Below are 16655 nucleotides of genomic sequence, written 5' to 3' on the forward strand. Positions count from 1 at the left end.
GATAGAAAGACAATCTAGGAAGCTACTGCAATAATTAAGGATAGCAGCAATTAGTTAAAAACATTTCTTAGGCAGATAGCTGTAAGAATATGAAAGAAAAGATAGATATACAGGAGGATTAATGGTACCATAAACTGATAATTTTGCCTTTACTCTTGAAAAGCACTAAAATCTAGATATAATTAATCTACTTGCAGTTTAGAATGAGAGTAGTTCACAAATGAGATTTCCTTGTTAAATAGATACTAAGAAGGAAAAATCCCAGGCATAACTTTAAAAACAGAAATTGTCCTAAGTACTAAGGATGAACAATAATGAAATTAAAATGTATGTATTATGTATTATGAAAAGACATAATGTAAACTATATTGGGGATTGTAAAAAGATATTCATAAGTATTAAGGCTTGGAAAAATGCAACTATATAGATATAGGAGTGCAACACATTTCTGAAAAGAAATCACATTAATTCTAATAAAGAGAAAAATATAGACTAGTTTCTCCCTACAAAATATATTAAAGCAAATTCTTACTTATATTAAAATATTTTACATATATTCAATTCATAAAATTACTTAAGAAAATACCTCAATTTGTTGCTCAGTTTTCTAGATTTATTTTTTTTCAGACATGAGCAAGTTTCTTTTTCATCAGTAGATTTCTGGTCTCCTAGAGACCCTAGGAACAGTGAGTCATCGAATTCTTCTAGGCAGAATCCTAAGTCTACGTATGTGGGAGATCCTGAATTACAGAACAAAAGAATTTTCCAATTTAAAATCCCTGGTTGTTTAAGTGATCATTTTAATTCTCGCTTCATTTCTGTGATTATTTTTAAATTGTGTGGAGAGTTTAGTTTCCTCAGGTAACAGAAAGCCACAGTTTTGGTTTATACTAAACATTTAGCTGCACTTATTTCACTAGAATGCTTCCAACAAGAGAAATGTCCTTCTCTATTTCATCAATGATTAAGAAAAAATTCAAAGAATGAAACAAAACTTTGCAAGATAGTGATGAAATGTTTATTCATAGAATATGTACTTACTTTTGGGGCCACGTGATGTCACTCTCGGCTGAGAAATTCTCTGATTCAAAGCCATCTGTTAGGCTTTGGAAAGACACTCCGGTCTTTTATAGTCTCCTAGGGCAGAACAGTGACGAACACAGCAGAATGGGACTGAAGGAATCAGAAGATTTCCCCTAGTTTTGAAAAAATTTTCGCTGACTATAAAAAAGCTCGAGTATTTGAAATGTTGTACTCAAGTCGAGGCGACCAAGGGGACCGGGATCTACTGCTACTGTTTATCATTCTCACAGCCTGGGAGACCGGGAGCAGCCAGGTCCACTACTCAGTCCTGGAGGAGGCCAAACATGGCACTTTTGTGGGCCACATCGCCCGGGACCTAAGGCTGGAGCTGGCGGAGCTGGTGCCGCGCTTGTTCCAGTTGGATTCCAAAGGCCGCGGGGAACTTCTGGAGGTAAATCTGCAGAATGGCATTTTGTTTGTGAATTCTCGGATCGACCGGGAGGAGCTGTGCGGGCGGAGCGCGGAGTGCAGCATCCACCTGGAGGTGATCGTGGACCGGCCGCTGCAGGTGTTCCATGTGGAGGTGGAGATAAAGGACATTAACGACAATCCTCCTGTGTTCCCCGGAACACAAAGGAATCTGTTTATCGCGGAATCCAGGCCGCTTGACTCTCGGTTTCCACTAGAGGGCGCCTCCGATGCAGATATCGGGGAGAACGCTCTGTTGACTTACAGGCTGAGCTCCAATGAGTATTTCTCTCTGGACATACCAACCACCGACCAACAGGTAAAGCCTCTGGGACTTATATTACGAAAACCTTTAGACAGGGAAGAATCTCCGGAACTTCATTTAGTGCTCACGGCCACTGACAGAGGCAAACCTGAGCTGACTGGCACAGTTCAGTTACTCGTCAAAGTGCTGGACGCCAATGACAACGCCCCAGCTTTCGACAGAACACTCTATGCGGTGAAATTACCAGAAAACGTTCCCAATGCAACGTTCGTAATTAAACTTAACGCCTCAGATTTAGACGAAGGCTTGAATGGGGATATTATTTATTCATTCTCTAGTGACGTTTCTCCAGATATAAAATTTAAGTTCTACATAGACCCCCTAAGTGGGAAGATTATAGCAATAGGACATATAGATTTTGAAGAAAGTAAAGCCTACAGAATTCCAGTAGAGGCGATCGATAAAGGCCTCCCACCCCTGGCTGGTCACTGTACAGTTCTTGTGGAAGTTGTGGACACTAACGACTTTGCTCCAGAGTTGATTATCAAAACGCTCTGGCTCCCTGTCAGAGAGGACGCACAGCTGGGGACAATCATTGCCCTGATCAGCGTTATTGACCGAGACGAGGGTGCAAATGGACAGGTGACCTGTTCCGTGACGCCTCATGTCCCCTTCAAACTGGTGTCCACCTTCAAGAATTACTATTCGCTGGTTCTGGACAGCGCCCTGGACCGCGAGAGGGTGGCGAACTATGAAGTGGTGGTGACCGCGAGGGACGCGGGCTCGCCTTCCCTGTCGGCCACAGCCAGCTTGTCCGTGGAGGTGGCCGACGTGAACGACAACGCGCCCGCGTTCGCGCAGCCCGAGTACACGGTGTTGGTGAAGGAGAACAACCCGCCCGGCTGCCACATCTTCACGGTGTCGGCGCGGGACGCGGACGCACAGGAGAACGCGCTGGTGTCCTACTCGCTGGTGGAGCGGCGGGTGGGCGAGCGAGCGCTGTCGAGCTACGTGTCGGTGCACGCGGAGAGCGGCAAGGTGTACGCGCTGCAGCCGCTGGACCACGAGGAGCTGGAGCTGCTGCAGTTCCAGGTGAGCGCGCGCGACGCGGGCGTGCCGCCTCTGGGCAGCAACGTGACGCTGCAGGTGTTCGTGCTGGACGAGAACGACAACGCGCCCGCACTGCTGCTGCCTGGGCCGGGCGGCGGGGCGGGCGCGCTGAGCCAGCTGGTGGCGCGGTCGGTGGGCGCGGGCCACGTGGTGGCGAAGGTGCGCGCGGTGGATGCGGACTCGGGCTACAACGCGTGGCTGTCGTACGAGCTGCAGCCGGCGGCGGGTGGCGCGCGCAGCCCGTTCCGCGTGGGGCTGTACACGGGCGAGATCAGCACGACGCGCGCCCTGGACGAGGCGGACGCGCCGCGCCAGCGCCTGCTGGTGCTGGTGAAGGACCACGGCGAGCCGGCGCTGACGGCCACGGCCACCGTGCTGCTGTCGCTGGAGGACAGCGGCCAGGCGCCCAAGGCCTCTTCGCGGGCGTCGATGGGCGCCGCTGGCGCGGAGGTCGCTCTGGTGGATGTGAACGTGTACCTGATCATCGCCATCTGCGCGGTGTCCAGCCTGTTAGTGCTCACGCTGCTGCTGTACACGGCGCTGCGGTGCTCGGCACCGCCCAGCAAGGGCGTGTGCGGGCCCGGGAAGCCCACGCTGGTGTGCTCCAGCGCGGTGGGGAGCTGGTCTTACTCGCAGCAGAGGCGGCAGAGGGTGTGCTCTGGGGAGGGGCCGCCCAAGGCAGATCTCATGGCCTTCAGCCCCAGCCTACCTCCGTGTCCTGGATCTGTAGATGCAACCGGAGATCCACAAGCTTCTTTGGACTCCTCTGGGAAGGTGGGTTGCTCTAATATTTTATTTGTTTATGTATGTATTCATTTAGTCTTGTAAAATATTTTAATCATCCTATAAGATACTTTTAAATAGTTTTTATCCAGTTTTTTCTAGTTCTGCCAGGCTGTTTAATTTTATTTCCGGAAAGTGAACCTTAACTTTGTAACTGACTTTTGCTTCGACTTCCAGTTGAGAATCGTTATAAACCATACACTGAACAGACATTTATTAGGGCTGAATCCATTTTATTTAAAACCTGTTGTGGGAGTCATATTGAATTCCTGATTAATTTCTGCCACCGACCTGAAAACTATTAGGTGAAAACAAATTTAGTCATTACACATTAACTGCAACACCACTCTAACAAATGATAATTTATTTCTAAAGTAAGCATGGTAGTTTAGTCTAATTATATTGTTTCTAAGCAACCCCATAGCAGATATATGCAGTAACTGTTACCTTGTCAACTTATAGTTTCCTACCTTTCTGGAGACACGGAGGTCAGCACTAGTTAGTGTCTGTAACTTCAATAAGCAACTTCCAATATACCTAGAAAACAGTTGCTTTACTTTAGGAATTTAATTTTGACAATAATTGTTTCAAATATAACTCTTATTCCCACTTGTTCAAAATATGTTTCTATACATTGTCTGACAGTGTAGATCTTAAGAAAATGTTGATTGAGAATCTTTTCTACACGTAGAAAGTTTTTTGAAATTCATGTTTTATCTGATATTGAAGAAAATACTTCCTGAAAGGTACTTTCTTTCCTGAAGAAGACTTTCTCCTTTTATTGAAATTTTCTGTTAGTAATATAATGCTGGGGCATTAAAGATATACCCATATTTCACACTTTGAATTCCTTGAAATTGTTGTCTGGAACTTAACCAGTTTACATGAGGATTTACTTTTTCTCTCAGTATTCCAAAAGACAGAAATCTGGAGATGAGACTGTGCACCTTTAAAGTCACTACATTCTAAACTTACATTTCCTGGATTATGGTTTGCAAGTTTCAAATTGGTGGTTCTCCACACTCTATCTTTAGTTCAAGCATTCGTTTTGTTTTCTAATTTATATCTTAAAAACTTCCTTTATACTTACATTGCATTTTTGTAATGTGTTTTATATTTCTACTCAGGGGTTTTATTTTATTTTTTATCATGTCAGGTATTTTACAAGGCATTTCTTTTTCTTTTCTTTTTTTTGCGGTTCGCGGGCCTCTCACTGTTGTGGCCTCTCCCGTTGCGGAGCACAGGCTCCGGACGCGCAGGCTCAGCGGCCATGGCTCACAGGCCCAGCCGCTCCGCGGCATGTGGGATCCTCCCGGACCGGGGCACGAACCTGTGTCCCCTGCATCGGCAGGCGGACCCCCAACCACTGCGCCACCAGGGAAGCCCTACAAGGCACTTCTTAATTAAAAACTCAACAGAGCAAATCAGAGTGGACTTGAGAATAGAGCCACAATATAACCAGGCACATGCAAGTAAAAATCACTTAAATATTTCAGTACTTTTTTTCTCTCCGAATGACACGTTTGGTTTATGCTACAAAGCAATCTATTTTTTTTCCCATTTTATTTCTTGCAAAACTTGAATATTCTCTGAACTCTTGTCATAAAACCTGTCTATGTCTGTTGGCACAACTCACCTTAAATCCAGACTTATACCTTCAAATATCTCTGTCTTTGTACTTTTTCAGGTTCCATATGCCACTTGTACTTGGGCCCAGGTATTTGATTATGTTATATGATTTGAGGGATGCTAGAAGTGTCATTTGCTCCCCCCCCAAAAAAACTGCCATCATTCCTCCAGTATCTTAGAACTAGTATTATTCATTAAGTACTTACTACATATTCTATAGTTACAAATTTTACTCTTTATTATTGATGGCTGCATTGATATAATTGGTAATATAGTCCCTTATACTAATCTTTATTCTCTCCCAGAATATGGGCTATCATTGTATGCAAATTTTCAGAAGATCAGTGAACATCTTAGCAATGAATTTATCTTTTGGGTCATCAGGAAGCATGAGCACACTGGGATTCAGGAAATTCGGGATTAAAAACAGCTGGGAAGTCCAAAATAGAGAGGTGAGAGCTTGGAAGACACTTCATTGCTCAATTCAAGCCAGAATCATGAGACCAATAATGAAGCTTCCCTATGCCAGTCCGTTAACTATAGTTTCTAGATAGGGCTAACTAAGTTATGACTCGATCTCAGACACTTTTGAGAGTGAAAGGGGCTCTATACAAATGTATACAAGACCACAGACAAACATAGAGCATATTTCAGGCAAACTGGTTTTTATGGTCAGCCTATCCTCAGGCCTGACAATGCTAACTGCTTTAGCAATATCTAGAGTGCTTATTGAACATTCTGCTTCCCAGACACCACCTCAAGTTTCTGAAATAAGTAGTATTGGAAAATTTGCATTTTAACAAGCATTCCAGGTGATTCTTATCCAACTGAAGTTTTAGAGGCTATAGCCCTATTGAATTGCTTGGCAAAGCAAGTTCCTATTATTTGACAGGATATAATTTAACTACACTACTTTTCATTCATTATTGGAGATTTGTATTGGGACATTTATGTTATTACCTGGTTAAAAATGCTCATTAACAGCAACGGAATTTAGTTGATATCATTACCTTGTGTTGAGATGATTAATCAATGATAAACTTATTTTTAGACTCCAGATAGTAGCTTACACTGAACATTGCTATTGTGGGTGGATAGATTAACTCACTACATTTTAATTCATGCTTTATAAGAAAAGTAACCCTTAAAATCAGAATATGAATAGACTTTGACCCTAGAATCATTCTAAAGGAGTAGAGAAGTATAAAAACAGAAGTTAGAAGCACACATACATCGATGAATCAAGTGACCCTTATTCCTGTAAATTTTCTTATTTATTCTATAAATGTGCTATTTTTCAGAGTTCAAAATTATTGATTTCTTTAAAAAAATCATTAAAGTATGAAATTAACCTTTGGATAAGACAAAACCTCCCATCAGTAAGTTTTCCTTTTTTTTTTTTTTTTTTTTTGGCGGTCCGCGGACCTCTCACTGTGTGGCCTCTCCCGTTGCGGAGCACAGGCTCCGGACGCACAGGCTCAGCGGCCATGGCTCACGGGCCCAGCCGCTCCGCAGCATGTGGGATCTTCCCGGACCGGGGCACGAACCCGTGTCCCCTGCATCGGCAGGAGGACTCTCAACCACTGTGACACCAGGGAAGCCCAGTTTTCCTTTTTTTTTGAAAAAGAGAAACTTCAACTTTTATCAGTAGCATATAGTATATTGCCTGCACCGCGAGGCATACAGGATCTTAGTTTCCCGACCAGGGATTGAACCCGAGCCCCCTTCACTGTAAGCGCGGAGTCTTAACCACTGGACCACCCAGGAAGTCCACCATAGATATATTAATGGAGAATTTCAGTTACTGAATATTTGATTCCAAGAATTTTGAGAGAGAGAAAATATTTTTACTGCAGGTGATGAAAAACTTTACTGACACTTATAAAATTATTAGATAATGCCAAAACTGTATATTTGGGGTATTTGAAAAACATAAATATAACAAAGATGAAATTAGTTGTCTCTGCAATTGGAAATCATAAATTTTTTTTTTTTTTTTTTTTTTTTTTTTGCGGTACGTGGGCCTCTCACTGTTGTGGCCTCTCCCGTTGTGGAGCACAGGCTTCGGACGTGCAGGCTCAGCGGCCATGGCTCACGGGTCCAGCTGCTCCGGGGCATGTGGGATCTTCCCGGACTGGGGCACGAACCCGTGTCCCCTGCATCAGCAGGCGGACTCTCAACCACTGCGCCACCAGGGAAGCCCGGAAATCATAAATTTTTAATCATTTTATTTTGAGTCACAATTAAGATTCTTTTTGCCCATGTAAGATGTGTATAGAAAAGTGAAACTTCCCCCGTATAACTAATTTCTCAATAAAAGCACTTTTCTGTCTTCTTTAAAGACAGGAACACCACTCAGCCTGTGCAGCAGCAATATGTAAAGGCTTTATAGGGTGACACCATTCTATAGGTAATCATTTTATCCAAAGAGCCAATTTTGTTCTTGAGCATTATGAAACTAATGTGGCTAAAGTGAGCCCTGAGAATAACTGCCATTTATGAAGCGCACTCACTCTCCTTGAGGTATTACACTAGGCACTTAATATATCATAATTCATGCAACCACCATATTATTATCAATATGTTATGAATGTTATGAAAGGGAAAACTGAGACGGAGATAGGTTAAATTATTTTCCCCAAGTCACACAACTAGTAAGTTGGAGACTAGGAACTAGAAGAGAGGAATTTCTGATGTTGAAGCCTGTGATCTCTCTACATTCTAGTGATGATTGGCATGTAGAAGTTGCAAATACCTCACAGAGAACTGATGCTTGAGATTAGTGTCTAAATAAGGTTTATTTAATATCAAAATAATGACAAGGAGAAGTGAATTAAGGTTTAGAAGTTGAAGAGACTTAAATCTGTTATCCAACAAAATGCTAGTACACTCAGTATTATACAAATATTAAGGGTGTTTTCAAATTCAGCTAAAGACAATCATGGTTAGGGAAGGAATTACTTCTCTGTGATTTTCCACTCAAGAAAAATGCTGCACTACGTATCGACAATGATTATTATTATATACAAAAGAAATGTAATGTGAGTCTTTGAAAGTCCATAGAGACCCAAATATGTGAAAATAGAATGAAAAGATAGGAACAAGAGTTGCTAAACTCATGGAATTGTACTTACACATTAAGCCACCGGATGTCGCTGTCTTCCACAAAATTGCTTTTCAGAACAAAGGCATGATCCTGTTTCTCAAGGACTGGGAAAGAGCTACATTCCGATATCTCAGCCATTTCAATAAAATTGGATGCAAGAAATCAAATAGAAAAATTCGGAGCGGTGGGTGTGTTCTGGACGCCGAGTCACTGATTTGTAAAACAGGAGAAAGTTATGATGTTGGTCTACAGTCCTATCAAGCAGAGAACCCAGCGCCTGCTTCTCTCGTTTCTGCTCATTGCAGCCTGGGAGACAGGGAGCAGCCAGGTCCATTACTCGCTCCCGGAGGAAGCCAAACACGGCACCTTCGTGGGCCGCATCGCCCAGGACTTGGGGCTGGAGCTGGCGGAGCTGGTGCCACGCCTGTTCCGGGTGGCGTCCAAAGGCCGCGGGGACCTTCTGGAGGTAAATCTGCAGAATGGCATTTTGTTTGTGAATTCTCGGATCGACCGGGAGGAGCTGTGCGGGCGGAGCGCGGAGTGCAGCATCCACCTGGAGGTGATCGTGGACCGGCCGCTGCAGGTGTTCCATGTGGAGGTGGAGGTGAAGGACATTAATGACAACCCGCCGGTCTTCTCTGTCCCAGAACAAAAGCTCTCAATTTACGAATCTCGACCGCTTGACTCTCGATTTCCTCTAGAAGGCGCATCTGATGCGGATATTGGAGAGAACGCAATGCTTACTTACGGACTCAGTCCAAATGACTTTTTCACTCTTGATATTATAAACAAAAAGGACAAAGGCAAATTTCCAGTGCTTGTTCTACGAAAACTGCTGGATCGTGAAGAAAATCCTCAGCTTCAGTTGTTATTAACGGCAACTGATGGAGGCAAACCCGAACTGATGGGATTTGTTACTCTGCTGATCCTGGTGTTAGACGCCAATGATAATGCACCTCTATTTGACCGATCCGTTTATGAAGTTAAGATGTATGAAAATTCAGCGAACCAAACATTAGTCATATGGCTAAATGCTTCTGATGTGGATGAAGGTATAAATAAGGAAATAATATATTCGTTTAGCTCTTTGGTCCCACCCAGCACAAGAAGGAAATTTCTAATGAATGAAAGCACAGGAGAAATAAGAGTAAACAATGCTCTTGACTTTGAGGATAGTAATACTTACGAAATTCATGTAGATGTTACAGATAAAGGAAACCCACCTATGGTTGGTCACTGCACTGTCCTAGTGGAAATCCTGGATGAAAACGATAATTCACCTGAGGTGGTTGTCACTTCTTTGGCTCTTCCAGTGCGAGAGGACGCTCAAGTGGGCACCGTCATCGCCTTAATCAGCGTGTCCGACCGTGACTCTGGTGCCAACGGGCAGGTGACCTGCTCGTTAACACCTCATGTCCCCTTCAAACTGGTGTCCACCTTCAAGAATTACTATTCGCTGGTTCTGGACAGCGCCTTGGATCGCGAGAGTGTGTCGAACTATGAGGTGGTGGTGACCGCGAGGGACGGGGGCTCGCCTTCACTGTCGGTCACAGCCAGCGTGTCCGTGGAGGTGGCCGACGTGAACGACAACGCGCCCGCGTTCGCGCAGCCCGAGTACACGGTGTTGGTGAAGGAGAACAACCCGCCCGGCTGCCACATCTTCACGGTGTCGGCGCGGGACGCGGACACGCAGGAGAACGCGCTGGTGTCCTACTCGCTGGTGGAGCGGCGGGTGGGCGAGCGAGCGCTGTCGAGCTACGTGTCGGTGCACGCGGAGAGCGGCAAGGTGTACGCGCTGCAGCCGCTGGACCACGAGGAGCTGGAGCTGCTGCAGTTCCAGGTGAGCGCGCGCGACGCGGGCGTGCCGCCTCTGGGCAGCAACGTGACGCTGCAGGTGTTCGTGCTGGACGAGAACGACAACGCGCCCGCGCTGCTGCTGCCCGGGCCGGGCGGCGGGGCGGGCGCGCTGAGTCAGCTGGTGGCTCGGTCGGTGGGCGCGGGCCACGTGGTGGCGAAGGTGCGCGCGGTGGATGCGGACTCGGGCTACAACGCGTGGCTGTCGTACGAGCTGCAGCCGGCGGCGGGTGGCGCGCGCAGCCCGTTCCGCGTGGGGCTGTACACGGGCGAGATCAGCACGACGCGCGCCCTGGACGAGGCGGACGCACCGCGCCAGCGCCTGCTGGTGCTGGTGAAGGACCACGGCGAGCCGGCGCTGACGGCCACGGCCACCGTGCTGCTGTCGCTGGAGGACAGCGGCCAGGCGCCCAAGGCCTCGTCGCGAGCGTCGACGGGCGCCGCTGACGCAGAGGTCGCTCTGGTGGATGTGAACGTGTACCTGATCATCGCCATCTGCGCGGTGTCCAGCCTGTTAGTGCTCACGCTGCTGCTGTACACGGCGCTGCGGTGCTCGGCACCGCCCAGCAAGGGCGTGTGCGGGCCCGGGAAGCCCACGCTGGTGTGCTCCAGCGCGGTGGGGAGCTGGTCTTACTCGCAGCAGAGGCGGCAGAGGGTGTGCTCTGGGGAGGGGCCGCCCAAGGCAGATCTCATGGCCTTCAGCCCCAGTCTTACGCCGTGTCCGCTACCAGACATGGAAGTGGAAGGACAGTCTACTGGAGGCAACCACTCTATCAAGGTGGGTTATTGCTTTTCAATTTTCATATTTTGCTTCGTGAGTATTTTATTTCACCGCTTTCCCCCTCAAATATGTATGTTGGAATACCTTCATTCTTTGTCTAAATATCATGTGTTTCTATAATTCCTCAAATATTCCTTAGTAATTCCGTTTGTAATATAGGTTATTCTAAAAGTTCACTTTATATTCTATTTACAGTACCTTGTGCATCAACTTCTGCTGAATACTTCAATTTTTAATATATGCCATTTTTCTCAATTCATTTATATTTTCCAATATAAATATTTGATGTCGGTTGAAGGTTTTGATTTTTTTCACAAACTATTTTTTATTTTACAAATATTTGTCAGATTAGTACTTTATAATTTTATTTAATTTTTAAATCTAAAAATTGAAATAACCTTGTTACAGTAACAAAAACCTGCTCGATCAATTCCCTTCACGATGAAAATGTGGCTTTTGTTCCCTAAGTACAGAATGTGTAGTGCAACGTAACATAATGCATACTAGAACTTCAGTGTTTACACTTTATTCTTAATAGTAGATTATGTAGACTGGAAGATTACCATTTTAAAAAGTCCTAATCTACAGAATTAAATTAACTGTTTTGAATTTTTAATGTTTTTTGAATTTTTATTTCAGTTTTTTACTTTTTCTTTTTTTTACTGATTTTAGTCGGATAATGTCTGCCACTGGCTCTGTTATTAAGATAAATATTTTTTAAAACCTTTGTAGACAGTTTCAGTCAATTCAGAATGACTGAAATTTTAGGATGAAACCATAAAATTTCCCAAATCAAGGATTGCTTTGAACATTCTTGACAAAAAAGGAGTTAGCCTATTTCTTTTAAAACTTCTTATTTTTATAAACATATTTAACATGCTCTTTATTAGATGGCATTAAACTGAGAGTAATCATGAATATTCTTGTGCTCTTGGCAGCATAGTATTTGTGATACCTTGTTTCAAGGTGAGAGGGACTTCCCTAGTGGTCCAGTGGTTAAAACTCTGCGCTTCCATTGTAGGGGGTGAGGAGTTCAATCCCAGATTGGGGAACTAAGATCCCACATGCTGGGTGGTGGGGAAAAGGAAAAGAGTAATGAACCCATAGGTTTATTGGTATACTTTAGTAATTAGCTATATGATATCCTTGGAACGTAGGAGCTTTAAAAACTATCTCTCATATGTACTTAATTAGTGAAACAATTCTTTAAAGCAAAAATAGAATGGACCTACAGCATGGAGTCATTCCTAAAGGGAATGAAGTATTTCAATAAGCAAACATGAGGAGATTTATTTCCTAGTCATGTCTTTTTCTGAAATTTAGCCACCCCCATGTGCTAAAATTTTTCCTTCTCTTCTTTAGGTAAATATGTTGGTCTTGAACTTATGGCTTCCACAATTAATAAAATAACTAGCTGTAGTTAGAACTGTAAGTCTTCGGCATAGATTTAATTATTGAATCACTATTTTAAAATGTGCTTAAAATAAAGACTGTAGCTATTACATAAAACCTAAGATTTCCTTGGGTAACCATTTATAATTTTTTTAGTAGGGAAATTTAGGATTAAAATATTTTTCTAAGACAACACTGATAAACTTTATTGCAATCAATAATAATGCAAATTTCAGCATTTAAAAAAATCTGAGGTAAAACAGGAAAATAAAACTGAGTGATTAAATGAGATTTAGAATACTCTTGATACCCTAATCTCCTTAAACCCATTCTGGAATAAAATGGGTATAAACAAAGTGACAAATATAACTTGAAGTCCTCATCAGTGGGTTTTTTTTGTGGGGGGTAGAAAGAGATTACTTTTACAAATAGCAATGAATATAATGCAAATTTACACTGTCCTTCAGGATGGAAACTACAGCATTCACCCTGAGCACATACAGTAATTGAAAAAAAAACTTTTAACTGAGACAAAGGTAAATATGTTTTGTATTTCCAGGAGTCAGTACTTGGTAAATTCATTAACATCGAAGCAAATATGTTTTTTTGGACAAACTGATAAGTAGCTTGCATATGAGCATGGGTTTGAAACACCCTCAAGTTGAGATGGTAACTTAGAGAACTGGCATTTTGAGTTATCCTCTACACAATTGGACTAAATGTTTAGAATAATTTACATAGTGTAAATATTAAGCTGTAGAACATTATAGAGTGTTAGCAATGGAGTAAACTTAATAAGGAGCCATTCAAAAATGATCTATTTCTAAAAGTCTAAAAACTGTATTGCTAATAACCTACATATATGGATTTTTTTTCATGTTCGTATACATAACATAGTGCTCTAATACGTTCTCTTAGATATCCATATCCAAGATAAAACTCTTCTTGGAATTCTAATTTGTAAAACCGAACCACCTTTAAAGAGCTAGTGGTCACAACGAATATATAATGAAAGAATTAAAATTCCACACACACACACACACACACACACAATGGACCAATATGAAGGAATCACGAAAGAAGCAATATAAGTGAAAGAAAGTACAAACGATAAACACACTTCCACTTTAAGCCACAGGATGTCGTTGTTCTCCAAGGAGAGGATTGTTTTAACCGGAAAAAAAAATATAACGATTATTCTCGCACCAGAAAGGCTCGCCACTGTTCCGGTGCTTTATAGACTATAAACACACCCATATTGTTAAGATCAGCTGGGATATCAGGAACAAAGACTCAGAAGGAAGGTCTCAAAAGGACTACATATTTCTACTCATGAAGTGTTTATTTACTAACCGGAAGCGAGTCACGATGTTAACTTCAGGACCAGAGAGGCACGGAGGCTGGCTCCTGCTTCTCTCGCTTCTGCTCCTAGCAGCATGGGAGACGGGGAGCGGCCAGGTCCATTATTCAGTCCCCGAGGAAGCCAAACACGGCACCTTCGTGGGCCGCATCGCCCGGGACCTGGGGCTGGAGCTGACGGAGCTGGTGCCGCGCCTGTTCCGGGTGGCGTCCAAAGGCCGCGGGGACCTTCTGGAGGTAAATCTGCAGAATGGCATTTTGTTTGTGAATTCTCGGATCGACCGGGAGGAGCTGTGCGGTCGGAGCGCGGAGTGCAGCATCCACCTGGAAGTGATCGTGTACCGGCCGCTGCAGGTGTTCCATGTGGAGGTGGAAATAAAGGATATTAACGACAATCCGCCTGTTTTCCCAGCGACACACAAAAATCTCTTTATTTCCGAAACTAGGCCTCTTGACTCTCATTTTTCACTAGAGGGCGCCTCCGATGCAGATATCGGGGCCAACGCTCTGCTGACTTACAGACTGAGCCCCAATGAGTATTTCTCTCTGGAAGTACCGACCAATGACGAGCAGGTAACACCGCTCGAACTAGTATTAAAAAAACCTTTAGACAGGGAAGTCACTTCAGAGCTTCTCTTGGTGCTCAAAGCAACGGATGGGGGCAAACCTGAGCTGACAGGCACTGTAGAATTAAACATCACAGTGCTGGATGTAAATGACAACGCCCCAGTGTTTGACAAAGCAGTTTATCGTATAAAATTACTGGAAAACGCAAGAAACGGTACACTGGTTATTAGACTTAATGCCTCGGATTTGGACGAGGGTTCAAACGGCCACATTCTTTATTCCTTTGCAACTGATGTCTCCCCTAATACAGAAGCCTCTTTTCGCATAGATTCAAACAGTGGAGAAATAAAAGTGAATGGAAAAATAGATTTTGAAGAAATTAAATTATGGAAACTTCAAATAGAAGCAGTTGACAAAGGAAACCCCCCAATGTTTGGTCACTGCACAATCCTGATAGAAGTCTTGGACATCAACGATAATGCCCCGGAGTTGCTAGTGACGTCACTGTTGCTTTCTATTCCAGAGGATGCTCCACCGGGGACTGTCATCGCTCTTATCAGTGTAACCGACCATGACGCTGGTGGCAATGCGCAGGTGACCTGCTCACTAACACCCCAAGTCCCCTTCAAACTGGTGTCCACCTTCAAGAATTACTATTCGCTAGTGCTGGGCAGCGCCCTGGACCGAGAGAAAGTGTCGGAATATGCTCTAGTACTGATCGCGAGGGATGGGGGCTCGCCTTCTCTGTCGACCACAGCCAGCGTGTCCGTGGAGGTGGCCGACGTGAACGACAACACGCCCGCGTTCGCGCAGCCCGAGTACACGGTGTTGGTGAAGGAGAACAACCCACCTGGCTGCCACATCTTCACGGTGTCAGCGCGGGACGCGGACGCGCGGGAGAATGCGCTGGTGTCCTACTCGCTGGTGGAGCGGCGGGTGGGCGAGCGAGCGCTGTCGAGCTACGTGTCGGTGCACGCGGAGAGCGGCAAGGTGTACGCGCTGCAGCCACTGGACCACGAGGAGCTGGAGCTGCTGCAGTTCCAGGTGAGCGCGCGCGACGCGGGCGTGCCGCCTCTGGGCAGCAACGTGACGCTGCAGGTGTTCGTGCTGGACGAGAACGACAACGCGCCCGCGCTGCTGCTACCCGGGCCGGGCGGCGGGGCGGGCGCGCTGAGCCAGCTGGTGGCTCGGTCGGTGGGCGCGGGCCACGTGGTGGCGAAGGTGCGCGCGGTGGATGCGGACTCGGGCTACAACGCGTGGCTGTCATACGAGCTGCAGCCGGCGGCGGGTGGCGCGCGCAGCCCGTTCCGTGTGGGGCTGTACACGGGCGAGATCAGCACGACGCGCGCCCTGGATGAGGCGGACGCACCGCGCCAGCGCCTGCTGGTGCTGGTGAAGGACCACGGCGAGCCGGCGCTGACGGCCACGGCCACTGTGCTGCTGTCGCTGGAGGACAGCGGCCAGGCGCCCAAGGCCTCGTCGCGAGCGTCGACGGGCGCCTCTGGCGCGGAGGCCGCTCTGGTGGATGTGAACGTGTACCTGATCATCGCCATCTGCGCGGTGTCTAGCCTGTTGGTGCTCACGCTGCTGCTGTACACGGCGCTGCGGTGCTCGGCGCCGCCCAGCGAGGGCGCGTGCGGGCCCGGGAAGCCCACGCTGGTGTGCTCCAGCGCGGTGGGGAGCTGGTCTTACTCGCAGCAGAGGCGGCAGAGGGTGTGCTCTGGGGAGGGGCTGCCCAAGGCAGATCTCATGGCCTTCAGCCCTAGTGTCCCTCTAGGTTCGAGTTCTGGAGATACTGGAGACCAACAGGAGTTTTGCGAGAATGTAAGTACAGTAATTCTGAGATGTATCGTGCCTATTAATGTCAATCACATAGTAGTTCACCAACAAATTACTGTTAAGTCCATTGCTTCAATTATTTGTTGTCTTTTTCTTGCGATGGTTTTTTTCTAAAGCACAATGGAAGTACAGCCATTTTTATTACTTTTCACCACAGTCTTCTTGAATATACGGGTAATATTATTTAGTTGGAGAAATAATAATAATGATAGTAAAAATGAAATAGACTGCTGAAGCTTCCTGTAAATGAGCAAGGCTAAGTCAGCCAGGAAGGAGACAAGGATCACTGATGGGAAATGGAGGATGTGGGTGAGGCTCAAATCTTCTACTTCTCAATTTTGCAGCAAGTTCATTCTTCCTATTCATTTTCTTATTCTATTTGGTGTCCTCTATGCATTATGTTTATGCACTCAAAATTACCCTAACAATGCATAATTTCATAATTTGGTTATTTTGGGTTTAAACATGTTTACATTCTT

General features: G+C 45.4%; 3 protein-coding genes across 6 annotated transcripts in view; all 3 read left to right on the plus strand.

Annotated features, from left to right (window-relative positions):
* LOC308615791 (protocadherin alpha-C2) overlaps positions 1–16655 on the plus strand; it is a gene marked incomplete at its 5' end in the record, with an annotated part of 150963 nt that overhangs the window by 18855 nt on the left and 115453 nt on the right. The window contains one exon of one of the 4 annotated variants that reach the window (XM_081231582.1): positions 1247–3640. The exons of the other annotated variants lie outside the window; for them this stretch is intronic. Coding sequence (XP_081087708.1) covers positions 1247–3640 — 2394 coding nt within the window. Of the gene's footprint in view, positions 1–1246; positions 3641–16655 lie in introns of those variants that run through there. 4 annotated transcript variants of the gene reach the window in all.
* Positions 8397–11164, plus strand: LOC308615792 (protocadherin alpha-10-like; the record flags this gene model as incomplete). The annotated part of the gene is given in 3 exon segments (XM_081231586.1): positions 8397–8473; positions 8475–8595; positions 8599–11164. Coding segments are annotated over 3 exon segments (2739 nt in total). The 3' UTR covers positions 11140–11164.
* On the plus strand, positions 13780–16290 carry LOC308615647 (protocadherin alpha-10-like; the record flags this gene model as incomplete). Its single annotated transcript, XM_081231235.1, has 1 exon — positions 13780–16290. The coding sequence occupies one exon, from the start codon at positions 13780–13782 to the stop codon at positions 16288–16290; it is 2511 nt and encodes an 836-aa protein (XP_081087361.1).

The sequence above is a fragment of the Mesoplodon bidens genome, assembly GCF_964165515.1.
Source record: "Mesoplodon bidens genome assembly, chromosome: 4".
NCBI classification, from domain to species: Eukaryota; Metazoa; Chordata; class Mammalia; order Artiodactyla; family Ziphiidae; genus Mesoplodon; species Mesoplodon bidens.